Here is a 21,357-nt window from a genome sequence, read left to right as displayed (position 1 = left end):
GTGGGGGGGGGGGGGGCAGGTGTCTCTCCAAAAGATGCCACGCTATGCTCGGCAAATAGAACAGGCAGCAGCCGCAGGAAAGCCTTTCAAAACACAGGGAGGGTCAAGGCGGGCTAACCTTGCCATCAGAGAATTGACCCTCGTACTTCATGCCGTCCGACTTGGTGAAGACGCCCGAGCCATTGTACTTGCCATCTGAAAATTGACCAGCATACTTTGACTAAAGACCACACAATTTGAGCGATGTGAGGGGAGCGAGTAGCACAAGCACGCGGGAGATGCATGCTGACATGTGCGCAACCATACGTACACCATCGTTGAGGGTGAGGATGCCATAGCCCGAGTTCATGCCCTCGACAAATTCGCCAGAATATTTGGAACCGTCCGCAAAGTCAAGCTGTGTACGTGACGACAAAAACGCATGCCATGAGGTTGATGCGGTTCCCAAACGGCGTGCAAAAGACAGGATCCTTTGTTAACTTACGACGCCGAGGCCATGACGCTTGCCAGCAGCATTCCACATGCCTGCTCAAAAGTGGCCCAAATTCGTGAAACCAGGCGCGGGCACAGGAGCTTATCTCACAAGGACCGGATGTCTTGGCCCAGCAAGAAAGAACACTGACCGCGATACTTGTCGCCATCGTCATACTTGACCTCGTGAAACCCTTCAGCCATGGTGATCAGTGACGCTTGGGAAGTATAGCCAGTCGAGCGGACCTATGAAAACACTGCTGGGGCGAATGCGCGTGCCGACCGAGGAGGGAAAAAAAGGGTCAGCCAGCTACACTGCAGCAGCACTAGAAAGCGCAAAAATGACGCCCACGAAGACCACATGCAACGGATCAAGCATGCCAAAGCAGATGCTAGACATTTGAACAGAAAGAGCGCATCGATTGGTCTGCCAGGGGACAGGCAAAGGGACAGGCAAAGGGGGCGGTGCTCGAGCTCGATTTGACACTGATTCATCAACAAGGGTGTATGTGTGTGTGTGTATGTGGGAGCTATGGCGAGGTGTTCGGGATCCCGACGGTACGCTCCCAACACCTTTCTCACTCGGACAGGTGCTGTCTTGTCATCCTTCAGCCAGTCTCAGCCCAGATGCCATTCGCAACGCGGCCATGTCGCGCGGCGCCTCATCGCCAGACCGATCAAGGGAAGCACAGGCAGAGAGAGAGCTTACGTTTTTGTGAAGAGGGCTGATCACAAGGCCCGGAAAAGACAAAAGAAATATGCGCCGCAGGAGCTATGAAATCGTCTACATCTGTTAACGTTGCGTCAGTGTGGCGATGGTATTGAAGTCAATCTCCAGCGACACAAACGGGGCGGAGAGAGAAGGAGTGACGCTACCAGATGAAAACAACACCTGGTAGCAGGTAGTTTGTCAGATCAAGTTTGTCAGAAAATCTTGGCTGACTTTGTAGAAATGCCAATGAGCTCTTGAGCTAAAACAGGTGCTCAGGCATTCATAATTTCACAGATGGCTTCGATGTGACAGAATCAACGAATCAGACACACACACACACACACACACACACACACACACAGCACACACACGTGTCCGTGACGGGCGATGTCTGGCATCTTTTTTTAACAACGTTCCGAGCCTGCTCTGCCGTCAAGACCGAGGGGAAGCGCCGTATTGGTTGCCAGCCAGCAGACTTGTTGCCATCTTGAAGGATTAGAGTTGACACGTACTTGAACGCATCTTTCTCCACCACCGTCGCGATGGACACGCAAGACGACGGCGTCATCGACCCCACCGTGCTGCAAGCGCAGCTCGAGCAGGATGCGGCAATGCAGGCTCAATATCAGACAGCCCCGGGGCAAGATGTTCCTAGCTTTCCCGCCTTGTCAGCTGCAGCCATGGCGGTCAGTCCTCGATCTTATCTCCCGTGTTTTTTATTTTTTATTTTTTTGCCAAAGCGCGCAATCTGGGCAGCATTGAACGGTTGTCCTGGCTCATTCACCGCATTTCACACTTATTTTTGCCTGCAGGATGGTGCTCCGCAATTTCGCCGGATACCCGTTCCCCCTCACCGTTATACACCACTGAAGGAAAACTGGATGGGCCTGTACCAGCCCGTTGTTGAACACATGAAGCTTCAAATTCGTATGAACGTCAAGAGCCGTCAGGTGGAGCTGAAGGTACGTCCCGGCCCGATTGAACAGCGCCAGGCAGGCACGCATACGCTCGCTATCCTTCTCTTTTTTTCATGTTTCTTTTTTTCACCATTCATCGCCTCGAGTAGACGTGCCCGGAAACAGAATCGCCCGCTGCTTTGCAAAAGGCGGCTGACTTCCTCAAGGCCTTTATGCTTGGCTTCGAAGTGCAGGTACGCTCCGTGATCTGAGTCTTGTGTGAGATGCGCCCCTCTGAGCGCGTTCTGTGTTGCTCTTGCTCCTAGACCCTGCCAATATTCATTTTTATTTTATTTTATCTCTCACTCGTTTGTCTTGCCACCCTCCGTTGTGGCTGTAAAGGATGCCATCGCTTTGCTGCGAATGGATGAACTCTACATCGACTCCTTCGAGATCAAAGACGGTCCGTGTCCCTAGGCCAAGCCCTCTATTTTATTCATCTCTTGTGCCCTCCAAGCACTTGGCTCACATGTTTGCTCCCACCATCTACAGTCAAGCCTTTGTCGGGCGAGCACCTGTCTCGTGCCATTGGTCGCATCGCGGGCAAGGGTGGCAAGACCAAGTACACCATTGAGAACACGACCAAGACTCGCATTGTGCTCGCGGACGATAAAGTCCACATCCTTGGTGCCTACCAGAACATTCGCATGGCTCGTGACGCAATTGCCAACCTTATTCTTGGCTCCCCGCCAGGCAAGGTCTACGGCAAGATGCAAGTTGTAGCCTCGCGCATGTCTGAACGTTTTTAAAGAGGAACACCCACCTTGTCCTTGCTCCAGCCATGGTGCCACATGTCCGTCGAGTTGCGGCGCTCGTGCAACAATGTGAAGATTTGTTGGTGGTTATCGATGATTGCATGCAAAGTGGCTTTTGTCGGTCTTTATTGTCCTCATTCGTTTTTATGGGTTCCTACTGTGCCGATTTTGTGTTGGGCAGTTTGTTTGATTTTGTGTTGGGCAGTTTTGTTGATCTGAAGTCCAACGTTCATCTGACTCGGATGTCATGTCCCCTCTCTTCTATTCTCGTCGAAAGTTGCTAAGCAACTCCCTTGTGTTTTTTTCCCTTTTCGTTTGCTTGTCAAAGTGCCAGCGTTTTCACTTTGCCCACTCGAGCACCCTTGTACCCGGAATTCAAGATTTGAAAAACTCAAAACCAAAACTCGACGATTCAAATGAGGAAGTTGCACTTGATCACTCATTCCCCTTTCAGAAGATGCCAAAATGACCTGCAGACCTAGGGTGCATGCCATGCAGGACTTGATTTGCATCTTGCAGACCAAGCTGAGCCACGTTGGTGCCTTGTTATGTCGATTAAATGTCAGCAAGGGAAGGCAGTTCGCGGTAGCGAGCGGCCAAACGACGTGGCGCGCAAGCCAAAAATGACCCTCTCAATGCAAACCTCTTCTAGAGCTTTTTTTAAGAAAGCCGAGTCAATGGGGTGTCAAAAAGAAAAACAGAAAAGAAAACGGGAAACGGAGAGCACTCATTGGATGCTGCAGTTTTTCCGCTGCTGCTGCTCGGCAGCCTAAAAAGGTCACGTATGCAGGGCAGGATCAGGTGAGCAGAGAGAGGAAAACAAAAGCTCAAAAGCAAAATGATTTGCGTGGGGCAGGTTGCACTAGGCGAGAGAGCAGCGAGATCAAACGTACATGCTCAAGGGCTTCCGAGACAGTCATTTCGCCGGCACGAACCAAGTTGAAGATGGCAATGCGCTGCGTCTCTGTTAAATTGGCGCCAAAGTCTGCGGGTAACGCCAAGGCCGAGCTGTCTCGTCGCATGTGTCGGCCCAACATGGGGGGTGGTGCAAGGTCCTGCGCTCGAGTAGAGTCCGCCAAACTCGCATCCGGTGAGGATGGCTCAAGACTCGCATCCAAAACGCCTGAACCAGAGTCCTCGGGAGACAACGTCCGCGAGGTATGTGACGTCGATAAGTAGGAATATTCAGTGCGGTGGGACATGCGGTTGTCAGCTGTGGTTGATGCCTGGCTCACATCAAGGCGCGGGGCCTGTTGCCGTAAAGTGGCTTCCAGGTCGCGCAGGCTTTGGTTGGGCGCAGTAGGGTCGACGTGTTGCTCGCTGCCGCGCCGACTCGCGCGATGACTTTCGCGACGTTGCACAACCTCAGCTTCCGTGATGTTGGCGGCCATGCGATCAAGTGCTTGCTCACGAGCAGATTGCGAGTCCAAAACATCGTCTAAAGCTGATAGCGCACTCATAGCCTCACTGAACTCGGGCAAGACTGGCGTCTCTTTCTTGTTGCCGCCGCGCACCAGCTTGCGCCGCCGTGGCTCGCCCGCCGAAGCCGGCTCTGTGGTGGCCCGTTGACGCGGTGGCGGAGGAGGTGGCGGGCCCCGAGTAGGCTCGGCAACAAGCGTGTCTGATGTCTCCGACGCCAATGCAGCGGTGCTAGGCCCTGCAGCGCGAACGGCTTGACTGGGTGCTTTGATGCGAATGCTTTGCCCATGATCTGATAGGTGCTGTTCCAATGCATCCAACGAGGACATGGCCTCGAGGTACTCTGGCAGCACGGGTGTCTCTTTCTTGTTCCCACCACGAACAAGCTTGCGCCGGCGCGGTTCGCCTGTGCTTGAATCCCCGCTACTCGCCATGCTAGTGGCAGGTTCAGTGGTGGCCCGACTTCGCGGCGCGGGTGGTGGTGGGTCCGTTGGCGTGCCTGCATGAACAACTTCACTTGGCGCCGGGGTGGCTTTGATGCGAATGCTCTGCCCAAACTGGTTCAAATGGCTTTCCAGTGCGTCCAAGGAGGAAAGGGCTGCTTCATACTCGGGTAAAACCGGAGTTTCCTTTTTGTTGCCGCCACGCACCAGCTGGCGACGCCGTGGTTCCCCCGGCGCACTGGGTTTGGCACTGACAGGCGGGGGCCCCGTAGGAGGAGGTCCCGTTGGTGGGGGTGCCGTCGGCGGAGGTCCTGATGGAGGAGGCTTTGTCGGTGGAGGTCCAGCTGGCGGAAGTACTAGAGCCGCCAAATCGGGTCCGTCAGTGTCGCTTGATGAGGGCCCGCGACGCTTGATGCGCAGAGTACGTGTCTGGGGATCGAGAAAGGTATCGAGATCGCTCAAAGCATCGATGGCGTCCTGATACTCAGGTAAGACCGCCGCCTCCTTCTTGTTGCCACCGCGAACGAGCTTGCGCCGCCGTGGCTCTTGGGCAGTGGTCGCGGCGTCGGAAGTCGCGGACACGGTTGCCGATCGTGGCTTTTCCACAACCGGTGGAGGCCGGTTGACTGGCTTGGGTGCCACCTGCGGTGCAGCAGATGTTGTATATCTTCGCTCTGCGAGTGGTGATGGCTTGGGCGAGACGGGTGGTGGGGCCGGACTGCCACGCTGTGGTTTGGGAGAAAGAGGTGGTGGTGGTGATGACACAGAGGCGCTCTGTGCAGGAGGGACAGGGTCAGGAACCGGGGCTGGGGCTGACGTTGGCGGAGGAGCCGGGGCATCATCCCAAGCAAAATTGAAAGTAAGCTGTGCCATTCGTGACTTTGCAGACTCGGCCTCTGCGGCAACTGCTTCAGCCTCGCGCCGAGCTCGCTCAGCTTCGGCCTCCTGGATGCGTTGCAATTCGCGCATTTGTTCCTCCTCCTCTTTGACGCGCCTGAGCTCGTATTCAGCCTTGAGCTGTCGCTTGCGCGCAGCCTCCTCTTGCTTGCGCATCTGCTGCGCCTGTCGCAAAGCCTCACGTTCTTCCACATCAATATCCTCATCATCGAAAATTGCATCAAACGCGTTCTCGTAGTCCTTTTCCTGCGCATACTCCTCGGCATGTTCCAAGAGCTCCAACACCTTTGGGCCCACCGTTCCACCCAAGGTACCCACGCGCGAGATGGTATCTTTGTTTCCAGTTCGCATGGCATCGAGGTATTGTTGGCGCAAGCGCTCCCGTTTGGCTAGCTTTTCACTCTCTCGTTGTGCATCCGCCGAGGCCGCAGCACGTGCCTGAACTGCACGCAATTCAGCCTCGCGCTGTGCTGCTTCAGCGCTTGCTCGAGCCTCGGCCTCCTGACGCTCACGCTCTTGCTCGGCCTCGAGTTGCGCGGCACGTTTGGCCGCTTCTTCAGCACGTTGCCGAGCTTCATCGGCTGCCGCCTGCTGCTTTTGACGCCTTAGCGTAGCCTCGCGTTCCATCTTGAGCGCCAGCTTGGCCTGTTCTTCGGCCTCATGCCGTGCAGCCTCCGCTGCCTCCCGTTCCCGACGCACTTCAAGTCAACAATCAGAATCACAAGCTCATGAGGAGGGGGAGAGAGTAAAGCGCCTTGCACAGACAATGAATCGACGGCGCGTCGCGGCACACAGGCAGGAAACATACATTGCTCCTGGCGTTCCGCCTCTTGACGACGCAGCTTGGCCAACTTGATTTTTGCTAAAAAGCCGCGAACGTGGGCGTTGATGCAGGTGGCATGCCGATTCTGCAACTCAAGGAGTCTCGTCAGCTTCTCATCATGGTAGTACTTGAGAAAGACGCGCGTGATGCCCGTTTGAGCGCCCCGCAGGCCACACATGGACATGATCTTCTTCACAGCACGACGCATTTCCTGCAAATCCTCGACTTGCTCCCAATCAGCGTGAAGTTCATCGCCATGCAGTCCAAGCGTCTGAAACCTGTCACCACACGCAGCCACAAATACGAAAAAAAAAAACCGCATTACTGCAGACATGCACACCAAACCAAGCCACAGCAGACCAACTGCCGACTGCCTCTCGTACTTTTGCAAAAATTCGGGAATTTCCAGGCGAAGAGCATAGCCGTCTCGTCGGATGCGAGTCGTCTCAAGGACGCCCGTGTATTTGAGCTGTTGAGCCACGCGAGTCGATTCAAAGCGACGGGGTCGCTTTTCATCGTTGGGCTTGATGCATCTGACAGATGAAAGCCGAGGGACAAAGAGACCAATCAAAAGCAGACTTGGCGACTTTTGTATGCAAGCAGTCATCAACACCAGCAAGGTCCTTACCGAATGAAGTGCGGCGTGGCACGCAGCATCTTAACCATCAAGTCATCGAGCGAGCCCTTGAAATGAGCTGAGACGGACATCTTGCTGGGGTCACGGCCATAAGTGGTGGCACGTCCGCGTGTCGATTCGGTGATGTCAGAGATGGAGCCGGTGCTGGAAACACGCTCCGAAAAGAAATATCGCAGCACCGGAAACGTTGAAGCACGCATGCGCTCAATCACCAGCTGCGAGATCTTGTCGCGATTCTTTTCCAAAAACTCTGACGAATCGTCTGCACCGGGCAGGTACAGCATGTACAATCATGGCGTGCAAATCAGGAAAAATCAACAAATGGACACATGTTCGAGTTTCGCAGACTTACAGACAACGCTGCCGGCATAGTGATTGATACGGAAGTAGGGACCACCGCCGCCTCGATTAGCGCGAAGAGTCGACTTTGAGGTTTGGCGGTGCATTACCACGCTGGGTCGGCGACGCGTGCTGGCATCCACCAGCTGAAACTGTTCCCACTGCATTCGCTCTTGTGCTTGCTTGAACTTGTTCACCTGCACATTTGAAATGTAAGGGATGAGAGAATTGAGCAGATACCACATCAGCAAGTTGAGGTCATCACTAATCGTTCGGTTGGACAGGGATCAAACCAGAGTGTTCGCCGAGGCGCGTGGAAAGCGGCATTCTTCATCTAGCAGAGTGAACAAGCCCAGGGGACTGCAGCAACACGGAGCAAGGATTAGGCCAAGGCGGCAGGAGCAGGGTCATTGAAAGCACCAAGATGCACACGCACCGGCCTAGAATCATATCCAGCAGTGGGCCGTTGTCCTCGTAGCTGATGCTCGCCAGGTTGAGTCGCTCCGACTCGTATAGACTCTGTTCAGATGCAAAAATGTGCTGGTTGAAATAGTATTGCAACTGTTCATTTGCAACGCTGTCGAGTGCAGAGTTGATGGTCAGATGAGGATGCGCGACAGACAGGAGAACTATGGTGCACAATGACACAGGGCGAGCCAGGGGCGCACTTGATACAGAACTGCTCGAAGCTGTTGTGTTCAAAGTTCTCAAAGCCAAAAATATCTGACCATGAGCATAAAAAATGAACATGAGCTGCAGCGGCGATGGCTTGGGGTGCACGAGGTGCTTGACAGCATGTGCGCCTCAAGCATTTTAAGTACACACACGAGGGCCGTACCCAGAATGCCAACTTGGGTGATGCCATTTTGCACCTCAGCCGCACGTTCATAGGCGGCGCCTCGAGGGCGTAAAAGGGTATTGGCCTTGCGCACAATCCATGAAAACATGCGCCCGTAGATGGCCTTTGCCAGGGCATCGCGATTTTCATCAGCTTCTGCCACATTGAAGTTTTTGCGAAGGCGCTCGCCTCGCATGGCTGTAACGGTTGAAACCATCATCTCCATGCAAGCATCAGAAGGAATGCCCAGCATATTGGCCACTACGCAGCGGTAGCAAGCACACAGCCGCACCATTGCATCCAAACAGGGGGTGAGCATGGCTGTTATAAACCAGGGCAACGCTGCCTGTGCAGTCAGACACAATGCTGAACTGGTGAACGCATGGTCACGCGGTTTCGATTACAGGTTCTTTCGTACCCAAATCAATGGGGGCATCTTGAACCACTTCAGCAAAGGAGCTGTCCCCCTCGGTAAACTCGATGTTTCCCAGGTGCAGGATGCTGGCCAAAACCTGGTGAAGGTCATCAATCTCCTGGGCCGTGAAGCCAACCGTCTCCATTACGGCGATAAGAGTACGATATTGGCCTGCCATCTGTCCCTCATCTAGAGATGACAGAGAGGAAAATCAATAGCTCGAGAGAGGTGCGCAAGATTGGCTCTAGCTGGAGGTGCGGGGATGGCTCATTTTGCGACAAAAACACGAACCGGTATCGATGGTGGTATCGCGCGTGAGATTCTTGACGCCGCCACGCAGATAGTGAAAGTCGGTCATGTTGGTGAGTCCAAGCCGGTTGCGATGCTCCATGTCAATGCCGGCAAAGAGATAGTAAAAGACGTGAAAATTTTGCTCCCCGTCGGCTTGCCGCACCACTCGCGACTTTTCTAAAAGATACTCGGCCAGATGTGCCCCAAGAACCTGGGTACGGAGAAGGAAAAGGTGAAAGGTGGGGGCAATGGTGAGCTAAAGCCGGCAGGAATCGGCGAGCGTCACGTTTCTCGCCCCCGAGTAGCTTTGAATTGCCTGGACGACGTACATCACCAAAGTAACCGAACTTGATCTCCAAGAACTTGCCAAAACGCGAACTGTTGTCGTTGATGACAGTGCGCGCATTGCCAAAGGCTTCAAGCAACGGATTGACCTATGGTGTCGGCGAAAAGGAGACAAGCAAAGTCGAGTGCAAAAAAATGAAAGGATGGTTGAAGAAAAAAACCTAAATACCCCGTCAAACTTGAATCAGGGCCGCAAGCGGGCACGACAGAAATACCGACCTCAACAATTTGACGTTCGAGCTTGCCGGTGCCCTTGCACATGGCAAGCATGTGATCGACCAGTAACTTGGCGGTTTCTGTTTTGCCAGCACCGGATTCCCCAGAGATGACACAACACTAAGAGGTGCCATTACGGTGCGTGAGCGAGCATCGCCTTGTCCATGGCACCAGTGGCGCAGGGCCCAACGTGCAGTGTTGACACGATATGCCGGCGCCACACCTGATCCTTGTGCGACGTGAGCAAGTGCTTGTAGGCTCGCTGAGCAACACTGTAAATGTGTGGTACGGGGTGATAGTCTGTCGTCGTGAGGTAGCGGTTGGCTGCCTCTTCGCTGAGAACAGGGAAGACGAGGAAATGAGAGGTGTGGGGGATGGTCAGTTGCCAGCGGAAAATGTTCGTTGAATGGCAGAAGAAACGCATGTGCCTGACCCATAAAGTTGGGGAATCTCTCGAAAGGGATTGACAGCGATAAGAATGTCGCCAACAGCCGTGTAAATAAGATCACGGCCATAACTAAGGCAGAAGCATGGAGCATGGATGTATTGGACAAAGGTACCGGTGAGAGGTCAGAAACTCAAAAAATTACAGCACTCAAAAAGCGCTCTCTTTCCCGAGGCCAGAATCCAGGCCACGGACCGGGCATATAATTGTTGAACAATGACGTCTGAGGAGAGTTCAGAGAGGGTCGCCAGATCGCGAACGCCGTAGCGATCATCAAGAGGATCGACGTCATCATCGACAGTTGACTCAGCCTCCTCCTTGGAGTAGCGTGATAGGGTACCCGTGTTACTCCCCGGATTGGTGGGGCCGGCCACATCAACGAAGATATCATCGGCCCTCTTCAGGATCATGGAGGACCGCCGGGAGCGAAAGACCATGGACATGATGGATGGTGTCGCTCGAGGCCAGGACGTCGGGAGATGTGTGTGGCGCAAAGGTCAGGTCGGCGAGCTGGCAAGGCCGGCTGCCAGGATGTTTGTGTCAACTCAGGATTCAGGCCATGCCTGCCAAGCCCCCAGGGCGACCAATTTGAGCTTCAGCTGGCAGACGTGGTGACAGCGAGCAAACGCGTGCCAAATAAGCGCTGTGAGCGGTCCATCCTCTCTCACTGACTCACCCTGATCCACAGGTTGAGGAGAAGGTAAGGGAGAGACCCCTGAAGATGGGCGGGCTACTTGGACGGGGTAAGAATGGAAGAAGAACGTCACACGCCCGCCAAGAGCTGTGCTGCACACGACAAATATGGGCGGTCACTTCAAATAAGAAGCTGACCACCAAGCTCAATGGGAAAGCACGGATTTGGTGATGATGACGACCGTGCAGCGGACCTTTGCGGAAATGGCAGGCCACGCATGAGCTGCAAACCAACAACAACAACAACAAAAAAAAGGAGGGGGCCAAGGACCCAGGCGCAGGAGGCAGGAAGCCCTTGGGTTGGAGAGGACAGCACATTTGAATGCACCACACAACCCGCCCGTCCAGGAACGGGGGGCGGGCCACAGGTCGGCAGCTCACCCAGCCCACGTTTCCCCCTGCTGGATGGGGAGCAGCTGTTCTAATACTGGATATCCCTGCAGCCCCCTCCCTCCCCCCTTGGTCGTTCTTGTCGCTGACGACAAAACACTTGGATGAAAAAAAACAAAAAAAAGAGAGAGAGAGACACACAGAGAGAGGTGGCAGCGCTCGCGCGACACACACACACACACACACACACACTTACGTGCTCTAAACAAAAGAGACAAAAGAAAACCTTCGACTGCTTCCTTGCCTTGCGCTCGAGCGGATACACATTACACACAACTACTCACTGCCCAGAGCATTCTTCTTGTTGTCCCGGACGAGAAAAGATGACAATTTAGGCTGACATCATCACCAAGAATGGGAACAGGTGTTGTGCGGCAATTGCAATTGTGTAGTGACACACCAACGGACGAAACGGGTGGCTGGCTCGGAATTGATCGCCTGAGCGGCAGCGCCACCACGCGGCGAGACTAGAACAGGCGCCAGAAACGGAAGCCTGATTCAGCGCGAAGAGCGATTGGGAACCTAAAAGCAATTATTCGGGTTGCGACCAGCCGAGCCCACCACGGCATGCGCCCGTAAGCAGGTCGTGGCGCTGGAGGTCCCACCACACCAGTCGGGCCGCTAGCCGCTTGCAGCCTCATCAACACCTGGTGCAATGGAGGAGCAGTACGTTTCGCTAGGTGATCCTCCGCCAGAGCCACCGGAAGAGGAAAACAGTTTTTCTCTGGCCAGCTTCTTGGGCTTTAGCCGCAGTACCAAGCGAGCAGCCCCAGCTGAGGCCGCAGCCGCCCCAGCCACAAGCAAGGATGGCGTAGCCGCGGACAAGACGGGCCCAGCTCCTTTGGCCGCAGCCCCTGAACCCATCATCCTGCCGCCCGCTCAGTCCCAGCAGCAGCAAATCACCTCGACAGACCGCACCACGACACAACCTGCCAGCACCCCCATATCCAGCACTCTTGAAGGCAGCTTAGCTGCCAGTACTGGCTCGGGCTCAACCCAAGGCCCAGCTCCTGGATCGGTCCCCGGCTCCGCGTCCATCCCTGTGGATGCACGGCGTGCCAGTTTTACGGCTGGTGCTCAAGCGTCAAGCAATGTCCTTGCCTCTGCACCGGGTCCCGCAGCCCCGCCAGCCCCGGGCGACTACTCGTCCTTCTCTGCCCACGATCGCGTTTCCATTCTCAACCGATTCACAAGCCTAGTCAAGACGGACACCGAACAGGTCCGGCCGTCGCTGTTCCCATCCTTCCTGGGTGTCTTCGCCCAAGCTTTTCTCGCACTTGGTCGCGCCCTTCCTCGCTGCCTTTGCAATTGCTTCTGGTGTTTGACTGGCTTGAACTTGCATCGCGCCGCATGTCATGTTTCTTGCTCCTTGCTAGGCATTTCGCCAACACTGGATGCCTGATGAAAGTGCTCCAGAGTGTTATGAATGTGGCGGCACCTTTAATCTGGTCCGCCGGCGCCACCATTGCCGCATCTGCGGTCAAGTGATGTGCTCCAAGTGCTGCTCCGAGCAGATTCCAGGCACCTTGGTCGGCCGAGCCGGCAAGCTTCGCTGCTGCCGCACCTGCTTTGCCATTGTATCTCGCCCAGCCCATCGTGCTTCCTTTGAAGAATCCATTTCACACAGCATTCTTGAAGGTCCAAAGATGAGCATGCGAGGCTCCGAAAGCCAACTGTCTGAACGTACGTCAAACAAATTCCGCTCTGCGTGGTTGCATCCAGTCTCTCAACCTGGTGACCTTGAGAGCCCATCCCATTGCTTGGTCATTTGCGACGATGTGCTTTGCGCATGCTTACTCTGCTGCTACTTCTCACACGGCCTTCGGACGCTTGGCTCCTTCCGCCTCTGCTTGCAGTGCCGGCTCGTCTGGCATCCCATTCTTCTCATCCAACGAGCTCATTCTCCCTGTTCTCAGCCTCACCTAACCATGGCCATGGCGAAGTTGGTCAACAATACATCCATTGGGCTGCACACTTTGCTTGCCGCAAGGATCAACTCACCCTGTCGCTCTGCGCCCGCTTAGCATGCACCCTTGGAGGATGCTCGACGTTTTCTGCAACAAGTTGCTGCTGAACGCACCCTGGACATTCGAGTGAGTATCAAGTCATGGATGCAGCGCAAAGCCACGTGGCATTTTGCTCATCTCCTTCCATGCTTCTGGTGTATTCCGTCACCTGCAGCTGCATCGTGAACAACTGGTTCGCTACGCCAACACCTTCGTCGCCAGCGAACTGATCAACCTCATGATCACCATGCGTTTTGCTCAAAAGCGCGAGCAGGTGGGCATGGTTTCAACCGTCTAACCTACTTTGCAAATCGCTGCCTGCCTTTTGCTTTGCTTGAGAAAGCATGCTCATCGACGACCTACACTCACATCCCGCCCCCCGCCCCCCTTTATTTTTGTTTCCTGGCGTGTGAATTCTCTGGCACAGGCCATAGAAATTGCACAGGGTTTGCTGGAGGCTGGGTTCATCACTATGGCACGCGAAGATGGTCCCACAACATTTCAAGATGACTATGTGCTCATGCGCGTAGCTCCCAAGACTTTTGCCGACCAGGACCCGTCCACTCCACAGACTATTTCGAGTGCGGACGATGAGACCGATGATGCACCCTCCTGGTTTCGGCAGATCGAGACGCAACCCTTCATCCCAGATGCTGAAATTTTGGAGGAATCGAAAGATGAATTTGATGAGGACGGCGATGATTTGAATGCGTCGTTTTCCCCTGGCTCTCTTCCCCCCTTGGAACCGCGGAGCAGCTCCATGACCAAATCACAATACCTGAGCACTCCGAAGGCGCATCGGAACAGTATCTCGCGTGGTTCACCCACACCCTTTCGCCGGCGCACAAACCAGTCCTCCATCGGCGTGGTTGAACCTCCCAACATTGATGTTGTACGTACTGCTACCGCATGGTCCCGCCTTGACAAGAGCTGTAATGACTTCCATGACATTTGCTCTCTTTCCCTTGTTCCTTTCTTTCATTTGGCCTTAATGTATATGATTCCTTGATCAAACCTTGTCATAGATTCCAGGCTCGCCTCCTAGTGACACAGAGGTGCGGTACCCTGCTTGAACCATTCTCCTGATCTATTCTTCTTTTCTTCTTGCTCTCAAGTTCTGCTTGCTATGTGCAAGCGACGCCTGGGAGGGCGTGGTTGGCCTTGTCCTTGCTTACAAGTCATTGGTGCTGGCAACAGGCAACCTCAACAACAACAAAAATGCCGCGTCATGACGCGAAGCTCGACATTGACCGCTGCAACCAATCGCATTTGCAACGCCTCTTAACCCAGGCATGTACTTGGTGGCCAGGCGGCGTCCCAACTTGCTCATTTCCGACGCGTGTGTCCGGCTTATCGCGTTTGCTAATCTTCTTTTGCCACTTTTCCTCGGATCAACATTTAGCTTTTACAATGGCATGAGCTGGGCGCAGAATGGCACGATGTCCTGCTTCCTCTGGCCATGCGGGCGGCGGCCAGCGTTCGTCCTCAGGTACAAAATGGCGACGACTTGGATGTGCGCTCGTATGTCAAGGTTCGCTGCCTGACTGGCGGTGAGCCTCGACACAGCCATTACTACTCGGGAGTCATTTTCACAAAACATGTGGCTCACAAGAGAATGCGCACCAACATCCACGACCCAACCATCTTGATCCTGCGCTTTCCTCTGGAGTTCACGCCGCGTGGTGAATCCAAGTACGCTTCCCTTGAGACCGTCTTGCGCCAGGAGCACGAGTTTCTCAAGAACGCTGTACAGCGCATCCGCAACATGAGACCGCAAGTTGTGGTTGCTCAAAAGGCCGTGGCTCGTATTGCCCTCGACCTGCTGGAGCAAGCCGGCATCACCCTGCTCATCAACGTCAAGCCCTCGGCAGTGCGCTACCTGGCGCGTTGCACCCAGGCCACTATTCTGAATAGCATCGAGGAGCTCAACGTTGCCCGTCAACTGGGACGCTGCTCCCACTTCTCCATCGAATACTTTCGTGCTGCTGATGACGAGCGCAAAACACTGGCCGTGTTTGATGGCTGCCCTGCCGAACTTGGCTGCACCATCATCTTGCGCGGACTCGACGACATTAAGCGCCTCACCACCGTTAAGGGCATTCTCAAGTTTCTATGCTACGCTGCCTATCACCTTGAATTGGAGAAACGCTTGTTGGCAGACCAATTTGTGGGCTTTGCATCGCCTGATGCCGTCCATGCCATTATTGAACGTCAGATCGCTGCCACCGTCTCCATCAAGCCCGCGCGCCTGCTGCGGTCAGATTCTACTTTAGATGAAGATCCCTTGGATCAAAGCTTGATATCTGGCTCGCAACTCGTCGCCTTTGCCGCTGGTTCTACCAGCCAGGCCTCACCCCTATCCGATGAGCTGGAATTGCTCGAAGCTGGTGACAGCGAAACGCTACCATTGTTGCGTGGTTTGTACATGTCTGCTGGCTTGCCCGCATGACCGTTGTTCTGGTTGTTAATACTGAAGTTGTTGTTGCTGGTGGGCTTGATTTGTCGTTTTGTTTTGTTTTGCTTGTTTGCCTGCTTGCTTGTCACCGTCTTTTTTTTGGGACGTGGTTTTATGTGAAGACATCATGAACCAACTCACTTTTGCTTTTCTTTTTTTCTTGTCATGGGCTGGGATTGCGCTTTAAACTGCAGTGCGCGATGTAGTTTTCGACGACAACGTCTGGCAGCGTCGGCGTCGCCTTTTCCAGCGACTGCTTGACGGGTTAATTTTGTCCACCTCCCCAGCCTTGACCCTTCCACTGCCTTACCTCTTCACTGATCGTGGCCAGCACTGTGAAGCCTTCTCGTTACTGCCTGAGGTAGTCCAATGGTCGCCCTTGTTGATGCCTGGAACTGAGCCACCCCTACATGCCCATGACTGTTTTGATGTCGAGCTGCACCAGAGCTTGGACGTACTGTATAGCTTGAGCGTGGACCAAAATCAGCAGTCTTGTCTTGAACCACAATTGGTGACGCTCAAATACTACAGTTCAAACGACCTGACTCTGGGTTACTACGTCGATCAAATGTGCCTCAACCCCAATTACGTGTGCCCCAATGACCAGTGTGGGCTTCCAGTGGAGCGTCATGTCCGCACATTTGTCCACGGTGATGCGCAGATTGAAGTTGGGTATGTCTGCTCAAATCACACACACACACACACACACACACACACACACCTTTTTTTTTTCCCTCTCTCTATCTTGGATGCATTCCTGCGGGGCACTTACAACGTCGTGTATCTTTCGCTGCCTGTTTCGATGCGACCGCCAATGCCGGTGGGCGTGATAGGACGGAGCGACTCAAGACACCCATTCCCGACCCGACTGGCGGGGATAATCCGTTACTCATGTGGTCTTGGTGTGAAGAGTGCTCCATGCAAACTCCGCCTGTACTCGTATCTTCCGAGGTGCGACGCTGCATCATTTGGCCGCCCGCTACCATTTTTTGCTCCCCGCCTTTTCTCGTGTACTGAAGTTGCGTCCTCTTGATTACGATATTGTGCTCTGTCTGTGACAAATAGACGTGGCACATGTCGCTGGGCAAATATCTTGAGCTAACATTTTTAGCGGATGCTTATCGCGTCATGGAAGGTCTCTGTCCCCATTGCTTCTACAAATGCCACCTCCGCTATTTTGGCAAGGTAAGTGCCAGCAGTCAGTAGACAGTTGCAGGAACAAGAGGTGTAGCTGCGGCAGCTTGACTCAACCTCATCGTTGTTGCCATTGGTGATATTCTTGTTCAGGGAAACCTGATTGCATATTTTGATCGCAAGCCAATCGTGCCATTGGAAGTCGCGTTTGCCCCAAAAGCTTTGGTTATTCCCAAACTTGGGTACGTTGGTCAACCACGTCGGGCTGGACCAAGCCCCTTGCTTGCCAGTCGCTCAAGTTTCTCCGGTTTTGACCCTCCGGCGTCTTGCCCTATATTGTTGATGTTGCCTTGGTTCAATGGATGTACCAACCCGCGATGCATCCCATGGCTCTAAATATCCCCTTGTTGACGCCACAGCTCCTTTGTTGCTGATTGGGAAGATCAGATTCAAAAGTTTGATGCTGCCATCGACAATCTCAAAGCCAATGCGGGCAAACGGTTGGGCATGGTGGAAAAAGTGCATGCAGATCATCAGGCCCAGCTGCAAGCCCGGCTGCCTCGCTTGCAGGGCGTCATTAATGACGAACTAGCTGTACGTCTTCGTAAGCTGGATTTTGCCGCCGCCGGCCCGAACATGCCATCGAATCTACTTGCTCATGTTGTTGTTTGTAGGCGTTGACGAAAGAACTCGAAGCGTTTGAAAGCAGCGTGCACGAATGGAAAGCCCTGCAGACCCCGCAAGCTGAAGCAACTGCCACTGTTACACCAGAAACGGCGGCAACTCAGGAGGATGACACCCCACAGGCAGAGGAGGGACCGCCCATCAAGCCTGTCGGACCTGACCTATCGTCATCCATTTTGGAAGCCGACCCTACGGATCCTGCCTTTTCAACAGCCTTGCTGAAGGGCCCAATCTCCTCCAAAGCGACCCAGCTTATACCATATGATGCCACTGCCCAGTACGCACCTTGGTCCCCGCCCGAATCATCGCACCCGTTTCCCAATGTCAACTTTCAAAGGCAATGCAACTTCATTTGCTTTCTTCTTGAATTGTGCCTTCCCGTAAATCGCCGTGGCTTAGGCTGGAGCGCACGTCGTTTCAGGTTTCACGTGCCACCGTCAATGCCACTGACCGTCTCAATGCCGCCTTCAAGGTTTGCTTTCTTGCCTCTTCGTCTCGAGTAATTTTCTTTTTCTTTTTTTTTTTCTTTTTTTGTTTGTTGTTTGTTTGTTTGTTTTTAATTATTATTTAAGCCCACCTCGCACCCCGGCCCCATTGTCTCTTGTTCATGCCCGCACCTGGTAGGATATGTTGCTGTCCTTGACGAGGCCCAAGAATAAGAAGGATGCAGCTGCCCTCCCTTCGCCGTCGCCATCGCCTCGAACGTTGGCAAGTGCCTCTTCTTCGGCAGGGCTCAACTTGCCCGACTCTGCTGCGCTTCAGTCGGCAAATGCTTCCACTTTGACTTCACCAGCTGTGACCCGCCACGAAAGCGGCACTGGTAGCCCGACAAGTCGTGAGGATGCCGAAGGTTAGTTGTTGCTCGAAAGCACACGCTCGTTCTTCGCGACGTGGCACATGTGATGTCCCGTGGCTCATGCTGCCCCAACGCACATGCATAGACGATCCACCTCAATTGCTTGATACCCAAGCCAAGGACAGTAGCTACTTGAAAAAGATTGCACACCTCTTCCCTTCCAACGGACCTATCCGTGACATTCCGGTGGGTCGGCTTCAGACCCGCCTCCTCCTTGCTGCCTGCTTTTTGCTGTTTGGCGCAACGACCCCTGCCATTTGGAAAACTTCTTACACTCACACCCCCTTGCCCATTTCGACAGGTTCCGCTGCCCAATACAGAGCATCCCATGCACCCAACCTCCAAAAACTTTGGCGTGACGGTATACGAGGACGAGCCCAGCAGCTTGATTGCCTTTACGCTCAGCTCCGAGCCATATCTACAGTTTGTTCGCGAAAGGGATCACCGCGTGCAAGAAGAAGACCACATTGTACGCTCCTCGTGAAGCATGAACCGTTGCACCCCTGGCAACCCGCCGCCTCTGTTGTCACACAACCGACCAAGACTATCTTAACACCCATGTCTGTTCACTGTAGGCTTCGGCGGCTCGAACAGCCAGCGCCAACTATCTCGCGGCACCCGCCATTGAAACGGCCGAGGCAGCATCTTATCCCGCCCACGTCGCGCCGTCCAAGCCTCCAACCAACAGCGCCGCCCGCCCGTCGGCCCAGACAACTCAGGAAGCAATTCGCACTGAGCAACCTCACTATTGCCACAATTTTTCCGATCAGGCCACTGACTTTTACTGCGAGGTCGGTGATCCCCAGACCGTTTGTGCCGACTTGACATCGACTCTGTTCGCAAGGCTTCGACCCATCCCGCTCTCATGATTGCGCTGTCTCTGTAGGTTTGGTATGCCCGCGAGTTTCGCGACATGCGGCGCATGGTCATCAAGGATGATCGCAGTGACGACGAGATTGAGCGCGAATTCATCCACTCCCTTTCACGGTAATAGATTCGAGTCGTGCTGCCTCCTCACTGCTATGCTAGTTGCCAATGGGTTTTGCGTTGGGTGCAAGGAGTGGGGGCTTGATCGGCTTGGTTTTTCTGGATCAAATATTTGACAATTAACCCTGTTTGCAAACAGCTGTATCAAGTGGGATGCGCGCGGGGGGCGCTCAGGAGCCGACTTTTGCAAGATGACGGACGATCGATTTATTCTCAAACAGCTGTCGCCTTCAGAAGCACGCTCCGTGGAACAGTTTCTGCCCCACTACTTTCAATACATGCGTGATGCTTACATGCACAATAAGCCGTCTTTGCTTGCCAAGATTGTGGGCGTGTATCGCATTGGCTATCAGAACTCTGCCCGATCTACACGCAAGACCATGAAACAAACAGTGTTTATCATGGACAACCTGTTCTTTGACCGTCAAATTGCCCACATTTATGATCTGAAGGGCTCCATGCGCAACCGACACGCGGGAGCCAGCGACTACGTGATGTTGGACGAAAATCTGGTGGAGAAAATTGCACAGTCCCCTTTGTACATTCGCCCCCACAGCAAGGTTGGTGCAGCGTCTTTGCCTCCATGCCAACACTATTTTTGACAACTTGATCCTCGGCTTGTACGGCACTGCAACTTTTTGTATGACCGTGCCTCACCCTTGCACTCCCGGTTTGGGCCAGGCGGTGCTTGGAAAAGCGATTGAAAATGATGCGCGGTTTCTATCCAACCTCAATATCATGGACTATTCTCTCCTCGTCGGCGTTGATGAACAGCGTCAGGTATGGTCATATGGTCCGGTGCACCGTACTTGACCCCGTGAAACATTTGCGCCTTTCTTTCCCTGCTGGTGACCAAGGGTCTGTGATCTGTCTGAGAAAATGGCTTTTTTTTTTTTTTTCTTTCTTTGTCTTCTGCTTGCCCACTCTTCTACTCATTTGATGTGATTGTGGGCTTGCCAGGAGCTGGTGGTTGGTATCATTGACTACATTCGCACGTTCACATTGGATAAACGCTTGGAGATGTGGATCAAGTCGAGTGGCCTGCTCGGTGGCACAGGCAACATGCCTACCGTTATTTCGCCGCGTCAGTCAGCTCCGCTCGGCGTGCTTGCAAGGCAAAGAGTGCGCACTGACCGCTATGTGTGTCCACACAGGCAACTATCGACGCCGCTTCATCGAGGCTATGCATCGCTACTTTTTGCTGGTGCCTGACTCTTGGACAGCGAGCTCAGTTTTGAGCTTTACGCGGCTCAACCCCGATACCGCTATTGACGCTAAGGAGCAAGGCACCCCACGCAGACCAGATCGGCGTTCTATGCAACCTCTGTTATCGCCTGTTTTTGCGCCGTCGCATGCGGACGCTGCTCCACGCACTGATCCCAACATTAGCATCTGATTGTCTAGATTATGCTGGCCTGACTGTGACTTGCGATGACCAAAATCATTGTCTCACTTGAGACGGCATGCTGTGCATGCCTCCAAGCCGATAGAAGGCAGAGAACGAGAGGGGGGGAGTGCGCACGTGTGCACGCAAGCGACTTAATTAAATGCATGTCCTAGCTCCCACGTCTTCTGTATCTCCATAAGTATTCCTGTTGTGAGTTTGCGTTCAACAAGTGAATTAAAGAAGAAATTTTGAACAAAGGTTTGAGACGATGGTGTCAACAAAGCAGATCGAGCTGCGTGCCGTCCTGCCGTCAATCAGGTACACTCGCTTTGGGTTCTTATTTCAAGCAGCAACTTCACGCTGAGGTTGCCAGTGATAGTCGAAATAGCCCATGTCAAGCACGGCGCCAAAGCCATCCCCTCTGAAGCGTTCTGAATCGATGAGCACATAGTCGGGAAGCATGTTGGTGAAGACTTGACGAGTGAGCGCAGCCTGCGACGAAAACGACTGGCGGCACAGAACACCTGTTGCTGCTGAGCTCGTGCCTGCAGGAGGGTTGTACATGGGTTGGTGTGTGCAAGGGCAGATGAGGGCCGTCTGGGTCCAACAAACCGGATCATGTTGAGGCCCAAGCAGCAGTGCGTACAAACCTGATACCAACAGGAAGAGACCATCGTCTCCAAGACCGGGCTGCAAGGCCATGAGGCCCACTGAGGAGCTATATTGGCCCACAGGTTGGCCGTAAAAGACGATGCCGTCACTG

The 21,357-nt window shown here is 53.9% G+C and overlaps 4 protein-coding genes across 4 annotated transcripts in view; 2 read left to right on the top strand and 2 right to left on the bottom strand.

Annotated features, from left to right (window-relative positions):
* Window positions 1-1,205, bottom strand: part of MONBRDRAFT_32553 (uncharacterized protein) — a 1,643-nt gene extending 438 nt beyond the window's left edge. Inside the window, exons 1-5 of the mRNA XM_001746024.1 lie at window positions 1,181-1,205; window positions 624-731; window positions 485-525; window positions 311-397; window positions 119-220 (exon numbers count right to left, since the gene is read on the bottom strand). Coding sequence (XP_001746076.1) covers window positions 119-220; window positions 311-397; window positions 485-525; window positions 624-675 — 282 coding nt within the window. The 5' untranslated portion in view covers window positions 676-731; window positions 1,181-1,205. The remainder of the gene's footprint in view (window positions 1-118; window positions 221-310; window positions 398-484; window positions 526-623; window positions 732-1,180) is intronic.
* Window positions 1,206-1,484: 279 nt separating this feature from the next.
* Window positions 1,485-3,287, top strand: MONBRDRAFT_37209 (uncharacterized protein). Its single transcript, XM_001746171.1, has 5 exons — window positions 1,485-1,869; window positions 1,996-2,145; window positions 2,250-2,333; window positions 2,482-2,542; window positions 2,632-3,287. Exons 1-5 carry the CDS (start codon window positions 1,726-1,728, stop codon window positions 2,886-2,888), a joined length of 696 nt encoding a protein of 231 aa, XP_001746223.1. The 5' UTR covers window positions 1,485-1,725; the 3' UTR covers window positions 2,889-3,287.
* A 144-nt stretch (window positions 3,288-3,431) lies between these two features.
* MONBRDRAFT_32551 (uncharacterized protein) lies at window positions 3,432-10,449 on the bottom strand. Its single transcript, XM_001746023.1, has 18 exons — window positions 10,198-10,449; window positions 9,991-10,074; window positions 9,781-9,892; window positions 9,561-9,677; window positions 9,326-9,430; window positions 8,997-9,207; window positions 8,709-8,894; window positions 8,583-8,636; window positions 8,291-8,551; window positions 8,121-8,175; window positions 7,889-8,029; window positions 7,746-7,812; window positions 7,466-7,649; window positions 7,105-7,375; window positions 6,860-7,009; window positions 6,462-6,754; window positions 3,788-6,351; window positions 3,432-3,663 (listed from the first exon to the last, which is right to left on the bottom strand). The coding sequence occupies exons 1-18, from the start codon at window positions 10,443-10,445 to the stop codon at window positions 3,622-3,624; spliced, it is 5,145 nt and encodes a 1,714-aa protein (XP_001746075.1). The 5' UTR covers window positions 10,446-10,449; the 3' UTR covers window positions 3,432-3,621.
* A 1,291-nt stretch (window positions 10,450-11,740) lies between these two features.
* MONBRDRAFT_32550 (uncharacterized protein) lies at window positions 11,741-20,603 on the top strand (the record flags this gene model as incomplete). The annotated part of the gene is made up of 23 exons (XM_001746170.1): window positions 11,741-12,304; window positions 12,462-12,533; window positions 13,110-13,178; window positions 13,267-13,365; window positions 13,519-13,983; window positions 14,117-14,146; window positions 14,494-15,347; window positions 16,012-16,218; window positions 16,380-16,497; window positions 16,612-16,731; window positions 16,834-16,922; window positions 17,100-17,274; window positions 17,355-17,641; window positions 17,764-17,836; window positions 17,989-18,214; window positions 18,306-18,406; window positions 18,522-18,689; window positions 18,796-19,011; window positions 19,107-19,207; window positions 19,347-19,767; window positions 19,889-19,987; window positions 20,168-20,291; window positions 20,362-20,603. 23 exons carry the CDS (start codon window positions 11,741-11,743, stop codon window positions 20,601-20,603), a joined length of 4,920 nt encoding a protein of 1,639 aa, XP_001746222.1.
* Between the last annotated feature and the right edge of the window lie 754 nt (window positions 20,604-21,357).

Source organism: Monosiga brevicollis, genomic scaffold (genome assembly GCF_000002865.3).
Source record: "Monosiga brevicollis MX1 MONBRscaffold_11 genomic scaffold, whole genome shotgun sequence".
Taxonomy (NCBI): Eukaryota; class Choanoflagellata; order Craspedida; family Salpingoecidae; genus Monosiga; species Monosiga brevicollis.
This window is presented reverse-complemented; position numbering and strand designations above follow the sequence as displayed.